The following is a 24,767-nucleotide window of genomic DNA, read 5'->3' on the forward strand; positions in this document are numbered from 1 at the left end:
AAATTATAGTCATGATCAACATCCATGCCAAATATGAAGACTGTGGGTCATAGGAATCTAAAGTTATTGGGCAGACAAACTTTTTGAAAGACTGTAGGTCACAGGAATCTTAAGTTATTGGGCGGACAAGCTTTTTGAAGTCAAGGCCCCTGTGACCTTGACCTTTGACCTAGTGACCTCAAAATCAATAGGGGTCATCTACTAATCTTGACTAACCTCCATGCCAAATATGAAGACTAAGGGTCAAAGGAATCTTAAGTTATTGGGCGGACAAGAAAAAACCGACAGACGGCCGTACGGACAAGCTGATTCCAGTATACCCCCCTTACAACTTTGTTGTGCGGGGGTATAAAAATCTGCTGAGGATAACACAGAAATATACTCAGAACTGTGCAATTCCAAGCCTGATCCAAGTGAAAAGCATTGCAATGCTTTCATTTTTTAGGTCACTCTGCAGTCTAAATGATTATTCTGGAAAAATGGGGTAAGGAAATGGTATGAATTTTTGAATGTAGTTATTGGTCCAGACTTCCATCAAATGATATACAAATCTTGGGAAATTATTTCCAGTCATGTTGGGTCAATAAAGCTCCCTTTAACAACCTAAATCCTGTATAAATGAACTTTACCTTGTAATGTAAAGCCTTTGAATGTGTTGTTGAACTGTTGCTGGGGGGATCCTGTATTTGGAGGAACAGAATTATTGAATGCCATGGTTGGAAACCTTTGTGGGGCAGCCATATTTGTGTTTGGCTGGTTAACAGGTGGCTGAGGCGGTGGTTGATTCGTCCTGGTTAACTGTGAGGTAAATGGTTTGGAGTTCACATTTTGACCTGGAACCGGGGCTGAGGCCACAGTGGTTGTTGTCATATTATTTGGAGGCGACTTCAGCTGAAAAGAATTAAATACATATAAAATACAGACATTGTAATTGTGCACATGAACTATACAATTTTACCAAAATAATGTAAAGCCTTTCTCTAGTACACAACAAATAGCATTTCTACAAGGTCTGCTGAAAATCTTCAAGGAAATGAAAGTGTTTAAAAGATTTAAATAGCAAATAATCCATCCATAAGAGTAGGATAAATCATAACTATCATTTTTTTATTAGATTATCATTAGATTTTTTTAATGTATCATTTGCATTATTTACAAACATTTCTTTTTTAACATGATACTTACTGATGGGGGTACTGGTGAAATCTGTGGTTGTGAGGAGAAGCCTCCTGTCTTCCCAAGTCCCATTCCCATTTGTTGACCAGGAGGTAACTGGCCCGACGGCTGCATCGGCAGGTTTAAGGTTTGAGTACCAAAAGAGAGTTGATTAAATGGTGGTGGCCCTGTGGGGGTGCCTGTAGGTTGCTGGTTACCAGACTGAGCCTGCTGTGACTGTTGAAGGCCCTGCAGCATTGAGGCAGGGAAGGTCAGGTCTGTTCCACCAAGCTTGATAGTTTGACTGTTTCCAAACTGAAGAATTTAAAACATTTTATATTATCAAATACAGTTTACCTTTAAAATTCCATATTTAGACATTAATTTAGTTCAACCAAATTAATATAAATCTACTCTTGGGTAACTTTATTAAATTTTTTTTCAGACGGGAAAATTTTACATAGAGAAAGAAGGAAAAAAATCAACATATATATGTGATAAATTATCACTTTTCGATAAAATCCTGTTTTTGAAATCCTAGAATAGACACTGATGTGTCTAAAAAGACCTAAATAAAAATATTTTATAACTAACCTGTAGACTATTATTTGCTTGTTGTGTGGGAAAGAAGCCAGTCTGTTGGAGTGGAGCAGGTGGTTGTATTGGCGTTTGTTGTGCCTGCTGGTAGAACGATGATGGGGTTTGAATCTGTAGTCCTGCTGGTCTGAAATCACAACATACATTATTTATCTTTCAGATTAACTGCCCCTTAAATATTCCAATTATTTATATAATATATAAAATTACAAAAAATTTATTTTATACATCTAATCATATTTCAGCAATAATAAACCCAACACTATATCAACACAATTATGTTTTCTCAAGCTTTCATTTACGCATCGGGTTAATTAACTTAAGACCACTTCAGAGTAATTAAACATAATAAATTATCAAACTAGGCACTACTCATAACCTGTAGGCAGAACAAGCAAGAGAAATTATCAATGATATTATGTTTAATAAGGGTTGTAAATAAAAGGAATTTCCTTATGGATACTAGATGAAAACAACACATATATAGTCGAAAAGCATTTTTACCCCTCCAGCTCATGGTAGCATTAAAGACCTGGAATAGCCTCAAGAGTGATATTTTAATCACTTCAATAGCAGAACCACCTCACTTGTGTATTGAAAACATACAAGGGTTCAACGCCTCTGATTGGGATAAAGTCAACAACCTAAACCACTTGACAATTAAAACATGTCATAAAGTACAATTACAATAAGACAAATACCTTTGCTGAACCATGGAGCCGAGTATTTGAGAATTATTCACATTCTGGGTCTGTGATGTACCCAGTATCTGACTGGTGCCGAACAACTGGCTGCTTGGATCAAACTGTATGAAAGACACCTGAGATGGTTGTAAGGTGGAACTATTCAAGCCAGACTGACCAAATGCAATGTTGTTAGGTCCAAGACTCTTACTAGGAAGCTGGGTACCTGCAAATAAAGTCAACATTTTATTAACATTTTAGTCCTGTGATAATGAATAATGAGAAAATACTCTTATGCATTTTGGTTCTTTTGTTTACATATATTCAGACAAGTTCAACTTTTATATGACACTATAATAACCAGTACGTTATCTTTGACTTGGTTATAGCAATTCTTATTTAACGAGTTTGTAATTGGAAACGTTAGCTTTCCATCAACAGAATTATTCTCTGTTTATATTGTTTTACTCTTTCCGTACATATGCTAATATTGATAAGAACAGAACTAGATAAAATATCATTTATGTTATATTTCTCTTGAAAGAAAACTCAAGATTTATTTACCAAAACCAGTCTGTGAAGGAGGTTTGATGGCAGAGGACATCTGTGATGATGTTGCCGCGGACACCATTATTGTGTTCTGTTGTGACGGCGTCTGTCCATATGGCTGTGGTGGATTTCTTTGGAAAGGAGCAACTTGGGACTGTTGATAGGGATCTGGTTGTGTTGGAGTAGTTGGCATGAACAGGTTTTGCTGAGTGAATGGCTGCTGTCCTAATGTAGGCTGCTGCAGTTGTGATAGGTTAAAACTGAAGCTTGAATGACTCAACTGAAAAAAAAACAAAACAATATATTAAATTTTAATAATATTCCTATAAAGGCCTTTTTCATCATATAAATTTAACTGCAAATAACAGACTTATTCTTAGCAGTGGCATTTAAAACAACAGAAGTGATAAACATTTTTTTAGAATATACAAAATCATTTATCATCTTGTTTCAATTTTTAAGAAATTCTAAAATTCAGTGTTGGTGGAAAGTAATCTAAGCTCCTCTTTTTTATGCAAGTAATCTAAGCTCCTCTTTTTTATGCAAATATTTAACTTCCATTTCATACATCAACAGTACTATCGAATAAGCTGCTCAATAACTAGCCTTTATACACCGATTCATTAACAAATCTTTTGTCTGTGATATGATTATAAAACAAAACCATTTACCCTCGGTTCCTGGGGAGTAATAAGCTGTGACCCAAGCTGGAAAGGTTGGAATGGGTGCTGTTGTTGATTTTGTATAAGAACAGGAGGACTTGGTTCAGTGACTCCATTTAAACTGGTTATGACACCTGGCTGATTGCCAGTGCTGCTTGATGAATTTGGATATTGTAGCTGCTGTGGTTTCACCTGATGATAAACAAAATACTTAACTTAGTCATGATACCTTTATTGAAAACAATATTTCAATTAATAATTTATATTTGGACTTATGATATTCAAATCTCCCATGTTCTTATGCTACCTTTATCTTTCTATTAACTTTGATGTTAAGACTTGATAAATTTTACATATACATGTCCAAAAGCAAATTTAAACAAGCAAAATAATGCCTGCAATGTTTTATTGAAAAGGCTTAAAATCTTCCCAACATCGAACAAAGGTTTGTACCAGCTTCAAGAAGTTGTAATTTATACCAGTGTAATGCACATACTGTTGATAATTCACATAAGAAGTCATTGTAATTGAAGTATCTCATAATCTGCAAATTGTAACAAAAATTACATAATTTTAGAGTCAAAAGAATCAACTACTTCACTATACTTACAGCACAAATATTACTCTTCTCACTTGCAGCAGTCTTCAGATCCATCATATTTGTAAGGTTAGTCTGGGCAAAGCTGCCTACTTCATTGCCACCAGAGAATGTTTCTGAACTGGCCGGGAATGGTTGAGAGTAAGTCTGCACAGAGCCGGATCCCGAGGAGAACCCCTGTGAGTACGAATGCGCAGAATCTGCATTAGAGAATCCCTGGCCATAGTTCTGACCCATATCTCCACCTACTGAGAATCCATCAATGTCCCTTGGAGCATTGCTATACACTTGATTGTCAGAATTACTGAACACCTTGCCCATGTCTGACTGGGAGAAAGTGTTCACGCTGGTGAGCTGAGATTTGAAAGGTGGTACATCAACAGAGAAAGATGTTCTAGTTGTAATGTCAGGCTCGCCACCAAAGCCCATGTTGTCTTGACCCCTGGGAGAGATGTTGGTGGTTGGACCACTAATATTACTGTTATTCTCATCCATGCTTCCCACCCCAATGTTGTCACTAAGGTCAATAGAATGGTTATCCATACCCATATCAACATTAGCAGGGCTGAATGTGGGGAAAGTTTCTGATACACTCACTCCAGCTGATACACCGGACATGCTGAAATAAATAAGTCATTAAATTCATTAGAACAGATCTGCTGGTAAATCTCAAAATATTGAGTGCAATAATGTTGATTGACAAACTCTTGGTTTTTGAAAATTCTTAGGATAAAAAATTAATCTGCCTAAAATAAGACTGCCCTATTCTTTTAACAAATTGAACATTACAGGTAAATTTTGATTTATAGGAATGTACATTGGTCATGTAAGTTAATTATTGTTCATGCAGTCAATTATAAAATTTATAGAAACTATACCAAAATGTTTACTGATTTTGACTTTCACCTTTTCACTCACTATATGCCATTGAATGTGTAACTTTAACAACTTAATATCGAATAGGACAAGCTTTGAAAGTCAAAGTACTTACTTTTGTTCAAAAACATTTCCAACATTAGGTACAGATGGTGTATCCCAGACTGTTTTCACTGATGCTATCTTCATGTTAAGGTCTTGAGCAGCTGGCGATGTTGGTGCATTATTCACACTGCTAGGATTGCTTGTTGTTCCTAGTGTCATAGCAACTGGTGAAGGGTCCTCGTGCATGTCGTCTCCTGGCAACTCCGATTTCTCTTCAGCAAACTTTGCAAGCTCCGCATCAAATGTGAAGTCTAACTTTATCTCACTCGAGTCATCTCCCTGAACATATGCAATAGTTTATTTTGCAACTTCTTTTTGAGCATATACTATATATTTGGAAACATCCAAAATCACCAGATAACATTTTTGACTTGGCGTTTGTTTGTAAAGATTTCTTTTTTTTAAAATTTAACACATTTTTTCAGCATATAAAGAGTGTATTTCCTGTTATCACAAGAAAAATATATAGACTCCAAAGAAAGGTTTATTGATCATAACATGTGCTGTAATCACAACACATGGTACACAATGAATTGTATAGGCTCGCAAGACAAGATACAGCAATTTCATTTACCTGCTGTGCTTTTGGTAATACCTATGTGAAGAATAAAAATAAACACATTAATTGAAATAAATGTTTTTGCCATTACCTTTCCAAATATGGAGTCCTTGAAGCTAGGTGGTAACTGGATAGCTTGTGGTTTCTCCATAGAGTTGCTGGGTCGCACTTTAGACTCTGGTTTCTTTACTGCCTTGTCTACTTTATTCATGGTTTCCTTCACACTCACTTTCTCACTGCGGATTGGCTACAATACATACAAACATATACATGTATTAGATATAATTTCAACACAAAATGCAAAGATTTTCATAAAATTTTGCATTTTCATAATTTTTGAACTTGTGCATTTTTATAATTTTCACTTTTCTATTTGAGTACAGTACAGGGAAGACTGGGCATGCTTAACTGTGTTATTCTTAACTAACTAGTTACAACTACATAAACAGGAAATTCAGTTAAACTTTCCTATAGTAAATGACAATTCAACAAAACCAGAAGCATGATCAGCTAGCAATGGTTACAAACATAAATCCAGAGTCTATTTACCCTACAACAGACTATTACCTTTTGTTGCCTCTGAGGTTTGGGGCTTGTCTCAAACTGAGACTTCTGCATTTCAGACTTCACATCAACACATGCGGTCTTTTCATTAATCTGAAATGAATCACCAAATATAGCACATAAAGAAATCATACAGATTGCATCACTAACTTGACATAGCATTGTAGACTTGCGACTTCTTAATCAATAACTTGTTTTAGTTTTTATTAACACAATGTAATATGGCATTCATAATCTATAAACATAACTTAGCAAACTTAGCTAGGCTTAAAAGAAGGCTACATTGTCAGTTTTAATCTTTTCTGAATATGTTTTGACAAATGATGGATAGATAATTTACCTTTTCTAGCTTGGGTACAGCTATTTTATTTTCTGTACTAGGAGAACTACGAGTAGAGGAACCTCCACTGTTAGGATGATCACTAACATCTATACCACTGTCATGCTGATCCCCTTTATCAAACTTTTGTTCTTGTCCAACCTGTATATAAATCATGAACTGTTTAATCAACAAAATCTTTATCTTATACTGAATTTACTTTAGTTTGATGCTTATGTTGGATGTATAAGCTTATAGACACGTTTTTGAATCTGTTCCTGGAACCAACCAGTACTAAGCAATGAGTGTAAAGTTTCTTGCTTAAGGAAACAATGGCTTGCCCATGACAGCAATCCTTGAGTCTGATAATGTTAATAACCCAGCCATCAACTTGCCAGTCTGGTTTCATAAACATAACTCTTCTTACATTAAAAACTTCAGTTAAATCTTTTCCTTAGGACCTATTTTCTGAATAGAAGACATAATTTTACAAGATGAACTCTACCCTTCCACTTATAAAGAAACATATTCCTGTCTTAAAAGTTTGCTCAGAGTCAACAGTAAATGTAATCAAAGTTTACTATCATAGGATTGACAGATAAATATTCTCTATCACTGCAAACTCGCATCTTAAACACTTATTAAACTGAAGTAATGGACTTGTTTGTTGTCAACAGCAAGGGATATTTATTATATCAAAACGTTAAATTTTGACAGCAAATAGAATAGAGTGTAGACAGATACACTGCATGAATGTGAAGACTGACTTGGCTTTATACTTGGCACAGTCATTATCCCCTCAGTCAACCTTATAAGTTTCTCTCAAAGGCTAGTAAAACAGTGACAGTTTTCATAGTATCAATTCATTTCTATCACAAGAACTATTTTCATTCATAAATTGAATGTTTCCTCCCTTTAATTCTATCCTTCAACTGACATATTAATAAACAAACTTAAGAGCAGGTAAAGAGGAGCTGTTGATTTATTATGCCTTTCATACATGAGATGATTTACAAATGCACAAAACCTTTTCTCAACTCTAGTTCATTAAAGTAATTTAAAGCAGACCAAAAACTTCCATGTACATTTGACAATTTCTACAATTAGCATTAATAAAACTTTCACAAACCTGAACTTGAACTTGCATACTGGTAACTGAAGCAAAGTTAATGGGTTTATTCCAGGCATTAACACTGGGTACAGGGGCTGGTGCTAGTGACGGTTGTGCCTGTGAGGTCTGGGACTGCTGCTGCTGTTGTTGCTGGGCCATCTGGGTCAGATTCTGAAGATTGGTCTGACCAACTACTGGAGAGTAACCTCCCATGCCAATATCTGAAAGTAGGAAATAAAATTACTTTGAAAAGTAAATAGTTTCAGAACATTTTTGTTATACAAAACCTTGTATACTGATTTTGTCTTCTTTTCTCTCTCCAAAATGCTGTTAAACAGTTAAGAAATATAGAACTTAATTAACTTTTTCATGTTTCATTGTTATTATAATAAATCATTTTGATGCCATAATAAGAATCCTAATGTGAACAAATTTAAGTTGGTTTTGCTACTACCTATGACATATAGAACATATATGTAAACAGAGCAGTTAAGCAGACTAGTATGCACAATTCATTGTCAAATTAGGCTTGAAATATACTTTGATTTTAACAGATCTGCTATAGCCATTGTATTAAAGCGCCATAGTTTTGTTTGCTCAGGGTCATAGTGAAGTAAGAATCATCTCATTTCATAGGATTGACAGATATTGACTAGACATCATTGCAAACTTTTCCATGTGTTTCTTTTGGTACTATCGAGATTTGCCGAGTTTAAAGTATCATAAACACAATTTTCCCTATTGTCTTATAAATGTAAATGGTTTCAAAATTTATCTGTCACAAGCAAACAACTGCAACAGCACAGACAACACAGAACAACCAACTTCTCAACACACTGCCTGTATAGAACAGTCTGAATAGGCCATAATAACTCAACAGTCATAAAGACCCCTTAAATATAACAACTTAAGAAGTTGTCTCTTACTTTTAGACAAGTCAATATCTGGCTGCTTCACTTCTGTATTTATAACTTGTGACATCAAAGGTGGGATATTATTGGCCAGTTCATTGTCCCAATTCTCTATCTTTGGCATGAATGTTGACACGGGCATCCCTTCTTCCAGTCCAGTTGATCCAGGTGGATTCTTACTCTTCTCACCTCTCAATTGTTCTCTCTGCTTGGCGAACCTTGGTGGCAACTTGGACAGTTTGTAATTCTGACGTGGTTTGTCTGCAGCAGTATGTACACCTTTTGGCTTTGCTACAACCTATGATATAAAGTTATATACATATATATAAACAGATTAGTTAAGCAGACCAGCATGATGAACAGAATTTCATTGTGATATCAAGATATGAAATATTGCAATTTTTTTTTTTTAAATAATTTAAAATAGAGATTATTTTGGTTTGGGGAACAAAAAAACCGGAAAAACCAAACCAAATCCGGACGGGCCCCGAAAATGTTTAAATTTTAAAATTTTTTCTTTTTTCCCAGGGGTTTGTCAGCCCCACTTTTTATCAAAAAATTTAAAATTGCATGTTTTTTCCCCAAAAATGAAGAAAATGAATTTTTTTTCATTCCCCCCAAAAAGGGAAATTTAATTTTAAAGTCTTTTTTAAAGAATTTTTAAATTGTTGAAATTTGGGTCAAAAAAAGAAATTTCCCCTGACCTCATAAAACCAGTTTTTAATCTTTTGCATTTTTAAACAATGGAAAAAAATAAAAAACCCCTTTCCCCAAGCTTTTGGGTTGCTGAAATTTTTGTATATCATTTTTAAAAAATCAAAAAAAAACCCCAAGGGTTTTTTCCCTAAATTTTAAATCACGTCATGTACATATCTGTCCGGACACATGGTACTGTAGTGTAGACAATTTAGGTAATTTTGATACCCTCCTTGTCAAGCCTCAATATAAGATTTAATACAATCATAAATAAACAAACTAGCTTGTTAGTTGGGAGAAGAACCTAGCTGAACTGTGTCAAAATTTTTTATCTCTAAGTTAAAAATTATGAATCCTATACGGAAAAATGTTCAAAATGTTTGCTCAGGGTCATAGTGAAGTAAGAATCATCTCATTTCATAGGATTGACAGATATTGACATGACATCATTGCAAACTTTTCACGTGCTTCTTTTGGTACTATCGAGACTTGTTTAGTATTAATTTCAAGTAGCACTAGTATTTAAAATTGGTCTTTTAATAATGTACCTAGCTTTGTAAGTGACAGAAGACCTTAGAAAAATCATCAACCTTCTATTAGCATACATTATCATAATAGCAAAGCTTAATGAAAAGATTGATCTCAATAAGATGACTAATTAGTGGCCGCTGGTCCAGTGAGCAAGTTGCTTAACAGATTAAAGATATTGAGAGAAAATGATGGGGGGAGTGGAAGTTGCATGGGCAAGTTAGATTGTACACTGTGTCATTCCTAGATGGTGTCTATTGCGTCTATATTTTCATAAAGACTGATTTCAGTTTTTCTACTTTTCCAGTACATATTTGGTCATACAGTCAACCCTTAAATTAACAGTGGCAATTATTCTTTTTACTATCTTACTTTAAAAAAAAAGCTAAAGAATGTTTGCTCAGAGTCTGAGAAGAATTCGAATCATTTGTTCTCATAGGATTGACAGATATTGACAAAACATCATTGCAAACTTCATCTTCATTGCCTCAGAAAAAAAAGGACAAATTACTAATATATAAGGCCATGTAAATCAGCATTCTTGCTTGTGGCTTAAGTAAGAGTTTGATTGTCCAACCCAATAAGGAATATAGACGAATGCCTGTGATTCTTTTTTCTAATGCTAAAAAAAATCAACATTATATTCTCAAGGCGACAAGGTAACAGAAATAAATCATTGTTTTCAGTACTGTATGTTTGCTCAGAGTCAGAATTGAGTTCGAATCACCTGTTATCATAGGATTGACAGATATTGACAAAACATCACAGCAAACTTCATCTACAATAACATAGTCACAGAAAATCAAAGTGCTGCAGCACTGAATGCGACGGACATGCAACCGGAGAGACATTAAGGCTTTTTTTTTAGAAAATAACAACAAAAATAAAACACAAAATATATAACACAGAAAATTTGTTCCATACAAGTTCGAGATTTGTAGAGGCAATAACATGTACATTTTTGTGTCCCAATACTGAATATAATTCCAGATAAATTCTACTTTCAAGCATTTAAAATACAGAATGAAATTTTATGCCTAAAAAACTCTAATCCAGTGTCCTTAATCGATTTTAAATTCCAAGAAATGATATGTAAATAGAAAAAAACTGTCAACGAAATAAATTTCTAAAATAAAACCATGCAAAATAAACTTCAAGCATAAATACATTATACAGTTGAGAATGTTAAAGTTAGAAAATTGCTTCGTGTTAATAACATAGTGGGGCATATAGAACAATAAAATATAAGTCATTTGTATTTTTATTTCTCTTGGATATGTCTCATTAAAAATATTTTTGGTTAAAATCATCAGCAATTAATAGTGTATTTTTTTAAGATGTTTTTTTATTTACAAGGGCCAGAGCACATGTTTTTATTTTAATTTAAATGTCACTTAAGCACTACGGTTTTATATTTGTCCTTTTTCATTTTTCACACTAAATTCATTATTTTCAACTTGTTTGCTTCTTACAATTGGTAATAAATTTCTAAAAGTATTGCCATGTAAAACCCAAGTTAAGTATCCGCTGGGTTATTACATTGTAACTAATCGCCTTGTTCCGAAAATCAGGCACAGGTGCAGCCAGAATCTATTTTAGAAAATAGCCAAGGTTAATCTCATATCGTGACCAGAAAAAATATGTAAAACAAACCACAAGGAAATCGGAAGTAAGAACATTATTATAACTTCCCTTCCCAATAAAGATTACAATGAAAAGACTTCATGGTGGAAAAGTGTTGAAAAAACCTCTTGTTACATGCATTTTTCTAAAAAAATAGATATTTATGCTAACCAAATTGTACTGTATCTAATTTTATTAATAAACTGCTGAATATTCAGCTAAAACCGCGGTAATGAGTTCCAACGAAAATAGTTCTTCTTTTATTAATGCCGCAAAAGTTATTCTAGAGTCACCGAAAAACTTTTGATTTGTTAATAATAATGTTGTTGTAAATGTAGAAATATTTATTTCCTACTAATAATTTCTTGCGAACTCAGAGCTTGACACCTTTATTATAGTATAATTTGCATGTCCTACTTTTTTGACAGCGGTAAATAGTCTTCGGCATTTGTAATTTGCATATTGCGCAATAATACTACGGGACTACAACGTTTTATCACATCATTTTACGTTCATATTTTAACTTGGATAACTTAATTTGAATTGAAAAGCAATAAATATGGAAGATTTTAAGATATCCCGACAAAGTATGGGAGTTTTAAAGGATAAAATTCATGTACTATTTCTTGGGCTGTTAATCGGTTCAGGACACATTGCGCGATTGTAGCAGACGAAATCCCATGTGTAGATGACTTAGCTCTGAACGCGCCTGAGGGCGCGTCCGTCGCAAAAAGGGGACAAATTCCTTTATACATGTATATAGGACCATGCAAACAATCATTCTACCTCCTGGCTAAAGCAAGACTTCTATTGCCCAACAGAACAACGAATAAATAATACCTTTGCTATTAATTTTGTTTAAAATGTGCAAAGTAACTCTGAACATAATCTACTTGAGGCAACATGGGCTATCTTAAACTAGAACTATCACTAAATGTGATTAATACCCCCACAAGTCTGCTTCGGAAATGAGGATGTTACTAGTAACAGAATACCTTGTAAAAGAATTGTAACATAGAGTTTATGGGTGTGGCAAAAAGATAATTTTGTCATGTATGTTGCCATTTCCTTTCAAATGTGCCGTTGGCCACGTTGATGAAGGTTAATGAATTACCTAACTGTTAATAATCACAGAAAGACAAGAAAAAGAACAAAGCAATAACTCTAAAATACTGAAGATGATAGTTAAATTCTTGCTGCACTAGCACTCCCTCTTATTGTCTTGACCATTGTAAAGTTGTGTTGAATTCCAACCAGTACGTTTTAAGTTATGCTCGTCGCGACACAGGAAAGCTATCCAAAGGCAGTAACTCTGTATTTGTCAAAATGAAGTTAGACTCTTGGTGCACTTGCACTCCTTCGAATGTCCTTGACAAACTGTATAGTTGTACTGAATTCCAAACAAGTAGTTTTCAAGTTATCTCTGGGACAAGAAAAGTTAACAAAGGCAATAACTCTGTTAATTTAGTCAAGATAGCAGGTATGGTTCTTGTGCACTGCACATCTGCACTTCCCTTTATTGTGCTGCTTGACCATTGTATAAAAATTGTTTTGAATTCCAACCCCCAGTAAAGTTTTCAAGTTATGCTTCTGCGACAAGGAAAAGCTAACAAGGGGCATAACTCCTGTAATATTAGTCAAAGATGGACAGTTATGGTTCTTATGCACTGCACTTCCTCTCAATGTGCTTGACCATTTGTATGAAGTTATAATGAATTCCAACAATAAGCTCTTCAAAAGTTTTATGCGTCCGCGGACAAAAGAAAAGCAATGGAAAAATAACAAAGGACAATAACTCTTGTAATTAGTCAAGATGGAGTTATGGTTCTTGTGGCAGTGCACTTCCCCTTATTATGTGCTTGACCATTGTATTGAAGTTGATTTTGAATTCCAACCAGTAGTTTTAAGTCATGCTCTGGACAAGGAAAAGAAAACAAAGGGCAGTAACTCTGTAGATATGTCAAAATGGAGTTATGGTTCTTGTGCACTGCACTTTCTCTCAAGTGTGCTGGACCATTGGTAATGAAGTTTATAATTGAATTCCACAATTAGTCTTCAAGTTATGGTCCGGACAAAAGAAAGCAATGGAAAAAGAAACAAGAAACATCGCAATGCGATGTCAACCAGTGTTTCAGCCAAAATATTTCACAAACTTTGTCATGAAGGGGCATTTTGTTTTTAATTAACTTTTTAGGAGGAATTTATGGCTTTTTTAATATGCCTCAAAAACAAAAATGAATTGCAGAAATTTTATGTTGTCTATTCGCTTTTTTTCCCAAATATTTTACGGAAACGTTAAACAGTACTTTATTTTATGCTTCAATTTTTGCTTAAAATATATACAAAAGGGCCATAATTCGGTCAAATATTATCTAATCACAAAACCCCAACAATATGTGCCAGGCACTTGATAACAAAGCTTCTAAGAAAGTTGGTCAAATCCGTTGAGAAATGTAGGAGGAGTTGAGCACAGAAGAAATTGTTCTCTATATATTCTGTATAAGGAAAAAATATACAAAGGGCCAGAATTCGGTTTCAAATATTATCCAATCACAAAACCCCGGACAATATGTGCCAGGCACTTGATAACAAAGCTTCTAAGAAAGTTTGGTCAAAATCCGTTGAGAAATGTAGGAGGAGTTGCACACAGAAGAAATTGTTCACTATATATTCTATATAAGGAAAAAAAAACAAAGGGCCATAATTAGGTCAAAATATATACCAATTGCAAAACCCTGGCAATATGTGACAGGGCACTTGATGACAAAGCTTCTGAGAAAGTTTGGTCAAAATCCGTTGAGAAATGTAGGAGGAGTTGCGCACAGAAGAAATTGTTCACTATATATTTTATATAAGAAAAAAACGAAAGGGCACATAATTAGGTCAAATATTATCTAATCGCAAAACCCGACAATATGCGCCAGGGCACTTGATGACAAAGCTTCTGTGAAAGTTTGGTCAAAATCCTTTGAGAAATGTAGGAGGAGTTGCGCACAGAAGAAATTGTTTACGCCCGCCCGCCCGCCAACATACCTCAATCTAATAACCAGTTTTTTCCTTCGGAAAACCTGGTTAATAAAGGGCAATAACTCTGTAATTACTTTAGATAGAGTTATGGTTCTTATGCACTGCACTTACTCTCAATGTGCTTGACCATTGTATGTAGTTATATTGAATTCCAAACATTAGTCTTCAAGTTATGCTCCGGACAAAAAAAAGAAGGCAATTGAAAAGCAACAAAGGGCAATAACTCTGTAAATACTTTAGATAGAGTTATGGTTCTTGTGCACTGCACTTCCCCTTATTGTGTTTGACAATTGTATGAAGTTTTTTGAATTCCAACTAGTAGTTTTCAAGTTATGCCACGGACAAGGAAAGTAACAAAGGGGCAATAACTCTGTAATTAGTCAAGATAGAGTTATGTTTCTAACGCACTGCACTTCCTCTCAATGTGCTTGACCATTGTATGTAGTTATATTGAATTCCAACCATTAGTCTTCAAGTTATGCTCTGGACAAGGAAAATGCAACGGACAAAAAAAAAAGCAATGGAAAAGCAACAAAGGGCAATAACTCTGTAATTACTTTAGATAGAGTTATGGTTCTTGTGCACTGCACTTCCCCTTATTGTGTTTGACAATTGTATGAAGTTGTTTTGAATTCCAACCAGTAGTTTTCAAGTTATGCCCCGGACAAGGAAAAGTAACAAAGGGCAATAACTCTGTAATTAGTCAAGATAGAGTTATGGTTCTTGTGCACTGCACTTCCTCTGAATGTGCTTGACCATTGTATGTAGTTATATTGAATTCCAACTATTAGTTTTCAAGTTATGCTCCGGACAAGGAAAATGCAACGGACGTCTGGACCGACCGACCGCCCGACCGACCGACCACCGGGTGACTCCTATATACCCCCCCAAACTTCGTTTTTGGGGGTATAATAACAGTTAAGGCTATCTAAGCATTAACTGTGCCATACCAGCAACCAACCGTTTACACACACTTATATAATATAATTATACTGAGTTAACCAATAATAAAATTCTTTGATTAAAAATATTGGATAAAAAGAACTTTGTCATTGTTTTCAGTACTGTATGTTTGCTCAGAGTCAGAATATAGTTTAGAATCATCTGTTCTCATAGGATTGACAGATATTGACAAAACATCACTGCAAACAGAGAGTGAATAAATAAACATCCAACTTTACAATGAACAAAACCTGAAATCAGCATTCTAAAACATAGTTTCTTACTTTTGAAACCACTTCTTTTTTCTTAAGAATATTTTCTTGTCCTTCTGTTGCCTGTTTTTTGTTCTCGGCCTCCTGAGCTTTCTGCTTACTCTTCAAAGCTTTCTTTGACTGCACTTCCTGGAAACCATCATTGTTCTCAAACAGGAAGTTGGGGTCATCAATTGTCACCTCAGGCTGGTCATCTATTACAACCACACCTGGAGTAAAATGCCAAATAAGAAGTTAGTCACAGAAATACAATAACCGACTACATTAAATGGTCATCAAAGTAAATACTTAAAACAATGTAACAGATATGTATACTAAAACTTTTTCTAAAGTATACTTTGATAAATTTTCATGGTTAAATATATTTTTTTTCTTCATTCTCATAAATGTCAATACCAAATTTAAAAATTAACCTTATCCGAGAACTTGAAAGATAAATGGTTAACTGTTAGCAAGGATGGAAAATTACCTAACTAGGCTGGAAAAATCATCTCTAATGAGAGTTCATCCTACCAATAGGTAAACGTGGACTTACTCTAAGATAAAAGGATTACTTACTGGCATAATTGTTCAGATCAATGTTTGCAAGAGCATCTTTCTTTTCCTTCTCAGCTTTCAGTGGTTTTGAAACATCAGTGAGGTCTCCTTTGCGTGAGGGCTTACTTCTGAAGCAAAGCAAATATGCTTAATTCCAATATCACATCATTAAATTCCTATTTTATCAAAACATTGATTCAAATCATTACCTGGTGATTCTTCTTAAATGTTAAGCACAATCATTAAAACTTTATCCAGTTCAATTACTCCTTATATTTCATTTATCAAACTGAAAACTTTGCATGACATTGTATCTAATCAAGATATATAATATTTCAACAATAAAACTAACACTTACTTTTCATTAAGAGAGTTATTAATAGCATTATTAATTGCATTTTGGTCAATTGGTACAACTTCGTCCACCCTGAAAACCTGGTTGGAGTTCTCTTTCTTGTTATTGGCATTCTGTGGGGGTCGTTTGCCCCCACCCATCCCGTTTTTTGCCTGTGGTGCAAACCCATTTTTTGTCAGCGAGGAGTTGGGTATCCTCTCTTTATGATAGTTTTTTGAATGATCATAGTTTCTATTTCCACCACGTTGATCAGAAGAGTTTACACGTCGATTCTGTCGATCATTTTGCGGTCTCTGACTAGAAAAGCTCTTTTTAGGATCACGTTTATCACGACCGTCTTTAATATCGTTTTTTGAATCTCTTCTATCCAACACATCACTACTCTCAGAAGCTGTTTCCCACTCCTCATTTGCCATATCAGATGAATTCTGTTTAGTCAAAGGAGCCTTTCCCGAGGCTGATTGGGCACTTGGTCCCCTACCACGTCCTCTACCTCTTCCACCACGATCAAATCCACCTCGTTCTCCCCGTCCACGAGAGAATCTTGGTGGGGGCGAGTTTCTTTCACCTCTTCTTTCCCTCCTGATAATATATATCGATTTTTACCAATTTGTTTTTATCAATCAATCAATTCTTTTTTTACAGATAAGATAATCAAAAGTAATCAGGAATATATTCTTAACAGAGTAATCAGGAATACATTCTTAACAGTCAAAACTTTTAATAATTCTGGTTTTTGTTATTTTCCTCTATTTACAAAAAGAAGGTCATTCTCTATATTCTCTATATTCAAAACAGATATTCATTTAAGCAGTTCTAACACTTTTAACATTATACATTTTACTTTTTTTGGTTGGAATCGCACCAACATAGTATAGGTCATAATATGGCAACTTGTCAGCTTTACTGGTGGAGGAAGACATCAGAGGCTCTACTTCATGCACTATTTCAGGCAAAACAGGCACCAGAGTAAAACCACTGACATTCCCTAAGCGAGCAAGATAGCTTCCTTACATGAAAGAATCCAAAGTCCCTGTCAGGATACAAAACCCACAGCAGTAAGGGCAAGAAGTTTGATGTCAACAACTTTAACAACTCCTCCATCGATAAGATTAACACTGCAGAAAGAACAACCTAGCTTTTATTCAAAACTACAAAATTTAAACTGTCAGAAGAACATACCTATTTTCATTTCTTGTATCATCAGGAGGTCCCCTGTACTCTTTACCAGGTGGTTTACCAAATCCTCCACGAACTGGTGGTGCAGAGTTGTAACGACGATCATTTCCTCTCACTGCACCTCTACCTCTATATGCAGATCCACCTGTATAACATAGCACCAAACCTACTTGTTACGCCAACATTTTTTTTCATATGTAGATAAATAATCTTTATCACTATCTGATCTTAAATTTTCTAATTTTCTGATTAAAGCAGGCATAAGGAATACTTCATCTTACAATCTATTCCTTATCTTCATTTTATATTTGTAAATATGATGATCAATATGAAGGTGTTTTTTTTTTATTTAAGTTTTTATGTTTTAAAGTAATTTAAACAAAAACTGGTATACTTTTTGCGGAAAGCAACAGTTATTTACATGTATAACAACAACTCTATTGACCTAAACAAAATCACAGTCCATCTGGAAAAACATTCTATTATGAAATTGTAAAACAGCATAAATAGAGGATATTGAATGAGTGTAGGTTTAATACTGAATTTATGGAACAAGTTGAATAAAATCATATTTTGCGAGCCTTTTGCAAGCATAATATTGTTTCCTTCAACAAGTTCAATAAATTTAGTGTTGAATCTACATGAATATTCTATATAAACAGTAAACTGTTAAAAAGAGTCATTTTTCATGGACATGCATCCACTGTAATGCTTACATTAACGCGCTTTTATGCTATGTTTGTATATAACACAAATGACGTCACGTCAGTGTTATTACACTAGTATAATATCGTTTTTATTAAATGGCTTTATTACACTCCTGCCCTGCGGTTTATGTGATAAATTAATGTATCAATTACCTCCTCTCCCCCTCCTTGATGGTTCCCCTCTCTGAGCAAATTTGTCTTCTCTAGGTGATCTCTGATCCCCCTTAATATATCTATCACCATCATCTCCCATTTGTCTGTTGTCTCGTCGGTCCCGCTGATGAAACTGCTGTCTGTTGTCACGTGGCTTTGACATGTGACCACCAGCTGGCTTATCATCAACCTATAATTTTATGTCATTAAGAATATTCTTACTATTGACTATGTGTACATGAAATGTATCAGCTTAAAAATAGTATATCCGTCTTCACTTAACAAACATGCACAATGAAATAAAACATAAGAAATGAATATCAAATTAACTTTAAATAGACAATACCACTTAAAACTTCTGAAATTGTTTCACCTTCTGTTACTTATTATTAATTTATAATGAAATTAATTTAAATAATTTATCATGAAATTAATTTAAAATGTAATGAAAAGATGTCATTTCACATTACAAATGGATTAGTTTTTTACGAAACCACTAACCTTTTGTCGGTCATGGTCTCCCTTGTTTGAATCTTCACTCCCTGACGTGACTTCCTCGACAGAAACATCACTTTCCTCGTCTTTGTCACGCCTCCTCTTGTGGATCTCCTCTGTCTCGTTCTGTGGTTCCTCTCCCCATTTGTCAATAGAGAATGGTTTGGCAGTTTCTGCATATGAGGGAGCATTTCCTCGCACTCGATTATCTCTTCTGTCCGTGTTATTCTCATAGCCTCTGAATTCCCTCGAGCCACCTCTTTGAGGCCCGCTCGGGGCACCACGTCTATTTGATGGGAAACCACGTTCACCTGTGCTAGCACCTCTTACTCCACGACCCCTTCCTCGACTCCTTGCTCCTCTTACAAACTCTCTTCCTCTAGGCGCACTTCGTGACCTATTATCATTATACCTATTATCGTATCTATTGTCCCTCTGTTCACGAGGCTCATCTCTCATTCGTTTAGCTGGAGGGTGTGAACGTTCCCCTCTTTCAGTTTTGTCACGATCACGACGGTCATCTCTATCTCTTCTGTCTTTTTGATCAACTCTTTCACTCTTTTCACTGGATTCTTTCTTATCTCTGGAAAAGCAACAAAATTGTGTCAACATTTGCAGGCCTATTCTTCTGAAAAGAACTCAACTGTTTCCAGTGTCTTAACTGACAAAGAATAAATGAATTACAAACAAAAAGGCTATAAAACTTTACAATGTTTTTTTTTTTTTTGTTTTTTTTTTTTACTATCTTTATTCTATAAAGCCCTTATAAAATACCATTGAAATTCTTCAGCTTCAGTTTGCTCAGAGTCAGAGTAAATTTAGAATCATCTTTTTGTCATAGGATTGACAGATATTGACAACACATCATTGCAAACTTTTAGGTCTATATGTCAAAGTATAGGTGCAAGAAAAGTGGAAAATAAGCTATTAATTTGTTAGGTATCAATACTTGTAAATATTGTTCAAACCAGATTTTGAGAGGAATCAAGACAAAAACTGTCCATTTAAGAAATAGTGTTTCAATGATTTATATGCATTCTATTAATGTTGGTTTATAACTGTTATTAATATCAATTTAATTGAGATTCAATCTATTCAATGAAAGACATACTTTTCTTTTTTATCTTCTAATTGTTCTTGTTTGTTATCTTTGTCAGGTACCTCCTTGCTGACTTCATCTTTAACAACACTGGCTTTGTTCATATCTTTGTTCTGATCCTGAACCTATAAATATTGGCAAATTATTGTGAAAATGTCCATGTCTTTGTACACATTTTCATCTTAACAAAAAATTTACATTTCATTTTAAAAGAGATTTCAATAAGAATTTCTTTTTTGAAGATGTTTGTCTAGTCTATATTAACAAACACTGTATCTTGAATGTTAAAGAAGTAAACCATGTATGTGGCGGCATGGTGGTTAATGCATCAGACTAGTAATCTAATGATCACTAGCCACATGGGTTCAAACCCTGTCAGGAGCAAGTCGTTGTTTCCTCAAGCAAGAAACTTAACACTCATTGCTCAGTACTAGTTTGTTCCAGTAATTGATTCGAAAGTTTATCTGTAAGCTTATAACTTCTTACACAATCAAACTAAAATAAATTCTGATAACCTGAAGAAGGGTATAAAGTACCCGAAACTGGTAGTTTAAATAAATATAGAAACCGACCTGGTGTTTTGATGTGTTGTTCTCCCCTCCCAATCTTTTAATATATTGTTTAAAATAAAATCAGGAGAAACCAAACAATGTATGTTAAGATTTTATATAAAGCGGTAACTATTACAGTCAATGATTGCATTCAAATGGTATATATACCTTATTGCTGTGATCATCAATTTTGTCACTAGCCGGGGATTCTCTAGAGTCTGATTTAGATAGTGTGGAGGCCGGTCGCTTCAGTGAGACAAAGTTACTACGTGGTGGAGTATTTTGTTGTGATTCTCTCATTGTAATTGGGGGTGGAGCATTGTAATGATCTCTTTCTGCAAGAAAAAAACGAGCGATGGTTAAATATGGGGCGTGTATCTTTGAAATATGCATATAATAGAAAGATAAGAATTCAAATACCATATGAAACTGATAAATACTTAAAGGAACCGCAATACATATTTCAGTACATCAGTACAACCATTCTTCTGAATGAGTACCTGATAACTTCAGAGACTTCTATGTACTATAGGTAGAATGGTTTTTCTATTATGTAAACTATTTAAAATATGTCAACTATTTAAAATATTTTATTTCAACATAATGGAATATTCATATTTAAACCTAAAATCTGTAAAACAATCCAAAAAGCATCAACCCTTTAGAAAAACAGCAGATTTAACTTACTGTGAGGTCTACCATCATCTTGTTTAAAGTTACCACCTTGCCAGTTATTATCATTATCACGTCTCCGCCTATCCCCTCTATCTCTTCTATCACCCCTATCTTGTCTGTCTCCTCGATCCATCCTGTCACCTTTGTCTCTAGACTTCTCAGATTTTTCACCTTTCTCAAAGTAGTTGTCACGTTTGCTGTCAGATCTATCCCTAACTTCCTGTTTGTCAGACTTCTCATGCCTGGAGTCCATCTTGTCATTTCTACCTTGACCATCTCTCTTGTCATGCCTATCCTTTTCACTTTCTCTAGATATCTGTCTATCTGTCCGTCTATCCCTTCCTTTATCTCTTTGATTTCCAGCATCACGATCTTTATGACGGTTGTCAAACTTGTCATCCCTTGTCTCCTCTTCAAATTTCTTCTCTTCCCTGTAGCAAGAGAAAACATTTTTACAATTCATTCTTGCAGGAAAGCACTTTTACAAATCAACTTCATGTATTTTGTGTGTTAAACTAATTCATATGTATTTTTAAAGTAGGTCTAAGGAATGTGATTCAAATACAAATTTGAATATTGACAAAAAAAATCCTTATATAACATAATTCAATACCCCTTACAAAATCTTATCAAGTTTTTATAAAGTGATGGGTTTAATTAAATGAATTCAAAGATTGTGACAGATGTTGATGGGGATGTCAGTGGTTCAGGACCACAGTAACTCAACTTCAATAGTTCTGTCTCATAAAACCCAAAAGTCTACACTCTACCTTTCTTTCAGGTCAGGAAGTGTCCTGTGTTCTTGTTCTGTCATTCTGTCGCTCTTATCAGATGGTGTTCTTCTCTCCTCTCGGTCTGAATTATCTTCAAATGGATCTTTTTGTACAACAGGCTGTTTTGGTTCTGGTTCAATAAAGTCACTTTCATTCTCCTGATCAGATATATCCTCATACTGGCCACTGTTGTGTAGATAATATTCCATACTCTTATTCGGTCCCTTGTCAAACTCCCTTGCACTATTATACAATGAAAAACTTGTTAATTTACATTTAAATACCATGATCTTTTAAGTTTAATTAGCTTTTTAAAAAGAGACTACACCCAAAGCAATTGCAATTTTTAAACAAGAGGGCCATGATGGCCCTGAGGTCGCTCACCTGTATATAGGCCGCCCCCACCCCCCCCCCCCCCCCCAAACATTGCAGGGCCAATTTAACCAAAGGGCTTTTATTTGCACAAACTTGGTAGACACCCATAAGAAGATGTTTCATGCTAAACATCTAAGCTCTAGCTCATTGGGCTATTTAACAGAAGAATTTTTTAAAGTTTTTACTACACACATATAGTTAAAAACAATGACACGCCTGGGGCCGGGCCAGTTATGACCCCAGGGTTTTTATTTGAACAAACTTTGTAGACACTTACTAGAATATGTTTCATGCTTAATATCTAAACTCTAGCTATTTGGGTTTTTTCAAAGAAGATTTTAAGTTTTTGCTATACACATATAAGGAAAATCAATGACCCGGGGCAGGGCCAATTTTGACCCCAGGTCTTTTATTTGAACAAACTTTGTAGACACTCACTAAAAGATGTTTCATGCTTAATATCTTAACTCTAAGCTATTTGGGTTTTTTCAAAAAAGATTTTTTTAAGTTTTTGCTATACACATATAAGGAAAATCAATGACCCCCGGGGCGGGGCCAATTTTGACCCAGGGCTTTTATTTGAACAAACTTGGTCGACACCTATTAGAACATGTTTGATGCTAAATATCTTAACCATAGCTCTTTGAGTTCTTTAAAAGAAGATTTTTAAGTTTTTACTATATGCATATATAGGGAAAAATCAATGACCCCCCCGGGCGGGGTCAATTTTGACCCCAGGGCTTTTATTTGAACAAACTTGGTAGACACTTATTAGAACATGTTTCATGCTAAATATCTTAGCTCTAACTCTTTTGGTTCTTTAAAAGAAGATTTTTTAAGTTTTTACTATATGCATATAGGGAAAATCAATGACCCCCTGGGGCGGGGCCAATTTTGACCCCAGGGCTTTTCTTTGAACAAACTTGATAAACACCTATTAAAATGTTTGATGCTCAATATCTTAGCCATAGCTCTTTGAGTTCTTTAAAAGAAGATTTTTTAAGTTTTCACTATATGCATATAGGGAAAATCAATGACCCCCCGGGGCGGGGTCAATTTTGACCCCAGGGCTTTTATTTGAACAAACTTGGTAGACACTCACTAGAAGATGTTTCATGCCAAATATCTAAGCTCTAGCTCTTATGGTTTTTTAAAAGAAGATATTTAAAGTTTTTTCTTTCGGTTGCCATGGCAACCAGAGTTCTGCATGGAATTAAATTCTTTGAACAATTTTTAAAGGTGACCACCAAAGGAACATTCCTGTGAAGTTTGGATGAAATTGGCCTTGTGGTTTATGAGGAGATGTCATTTAAAGTAAAAGTTTACGGACGACGGACGCCGGACGGATGACGGACGCCGGACGAAAAGCGATCACAAAAGCTCACCCTGTCACTTTGTGACAGGTGAGCTAAAAAAAAATAACTGAAGTTCTTGATTAATTATTTTTTTCACATTGAAGACTCTTTTAACTAAGTGATCCATTCAACAATTATGCTCTAAAAGCCTAGCTACTCCACTTAAATCTATGAATGCATTCTCGCAGCAGTAATATACTATTTTGGCAGAATAAGTTGCCTTAAGGCCACCTAAAGGACACCTGTTGTCAATAAAAAACACTTCCTTTTTTCATGCAATAACCTACCCTCACATTATTAACTCAGCCTTCAACATTATTTCTAAAATTTCTCAAATATTTCTAAGAGTCAACTATCATTATACGTTATAATTCTTACTTCCTGTACTCTTCCATTTTCTCAAAGTCTGGATACATTCTCTGGTCCATGTATGGGGCCTGTCTCCTCATGTCCTCAAAGTGAGGTGGATGAAATCTTCTAGCTTCCTCTCTAGCCTCTTCCTGACTTTCTGTCCCAGATCCGTGACTGTCAGTGCGATTTCGTCTCACACCCGGGTACATTGGCATACCTGTTACAGACAAAAGTCAAAACATCATTTACACAATTTGTAATGCCTGAAGACTAATAGCATTTCCAAGAAAAACAACTAACAATTATAAATCAGACAAATGCCAAACAAATTTAAAACCAATTTTACCAACTCACATCTAATTGCTTCTAAGTAAACACAATATGA

At 34.8% G+C, this 24,767-nt stretch overlaps 1 protein-coding gene across 1 annotated transcript in view; it reads right to left on the reverse strand.

The window, feature by feature from the left end:
- The window catches only part of LOC132721686 (protein PRRC2C-like), a 54,351-nt gene that overhangs the window by 5,422 nt on the left and 24,162 nt on the right, over positions 1–24,767 (reverse strand). Inside the window, exons 18-41 of the mRNA XM_060706035.1 lie at positions 24,410–24,599; positions 22,299–22,544; positions 21,541–21,959; positions 21,022–21,188; positions 20,315–20,427; positions 19,210–19,786; positions 18,709–18,898; positions 17,852–17,993; positions 16,673–17,251; positions 16,336–16,442; positions 15,790–15,986; positions 8,705–8,987; positions 7,797–7,999; positions 6,689–6,829; positions 6,352–6,441; positions 5,876–6,031; positions 5,236–5,504; positions 4,257–4,863; positions 3,656–3,838; positions 3,000–3,264; positions 2,454–2,661; positions 1,750–1,879; positions 1,186–1,470; positions 630–891 (exon numbers count right to left, since the gene is read on the reverse strand). Of these exons, the coding sequence (XP_060562018.1) occupies positions 630–891; positions 1,186–1,470; positions 1,750–1,879; positions 2,454–2,661; positions 3,000–3,264; positions 3,656–3,838; positions 4,257–4,863; positions 5,236–5,504; positions 5,876–6,031; positions 6,352–6,441; positions 6,689–6,829; positions 7,797–7,999; positions 8,705–8,987; positions 15,790–15,986; positions 16,336–16,442; positions 16,673–17,251; positions 17,852–17,993; positions 18,709–18,898; positions 19,210–19,786; positions 20,315–20,427; positions 21,022–21,188; positions 21,541–21,959; positions 22,299–22,544; positions 24,410–24,599 (6,009 nt within the window). The remainder of the gene's footprint in view (positions 1–629; positions 892–1,185; positions 1,471–1,749; positions 1,880–2,453; positions 2,662–2,999; positions 3,265–3,655; positions 3,839–4,256; positions 4,864–5,235; positions 5,505–5,875; positions 6,032–6,351; positions 6,442–6,688; positions 6,830–7,796; positions 8,000–8,704; positions 8,988–15,789; positions 15,987–16,335; positions 16,443–16,672; positions 17,252–17,851; positions 17,994–18,708; positions 18,899–19,209; positions 19,787–20,314; positions 20,428–21,021; positions 21,189–21,540; positions 21,960–22,298; positions 22,545–24,409; positions 24,600–24,767) is intronic.

The sequence above is a fragment of the Ruditapes philippinarum genome, unplaced genomic scaffold (assembly GCF_026571515.1).
Source record: "Ruditapes philippinarum isolate M1 unplaced genomic scaffold, ASM2657151v2 ctg837_1_1_1_1, whole genome shotgun sequence".
NCBI lineage: Eukaryota > Metazoa > Mollusca > Bivalvia > Venerida > Veneridae > Ruditapes > Ruditapes philippinarum.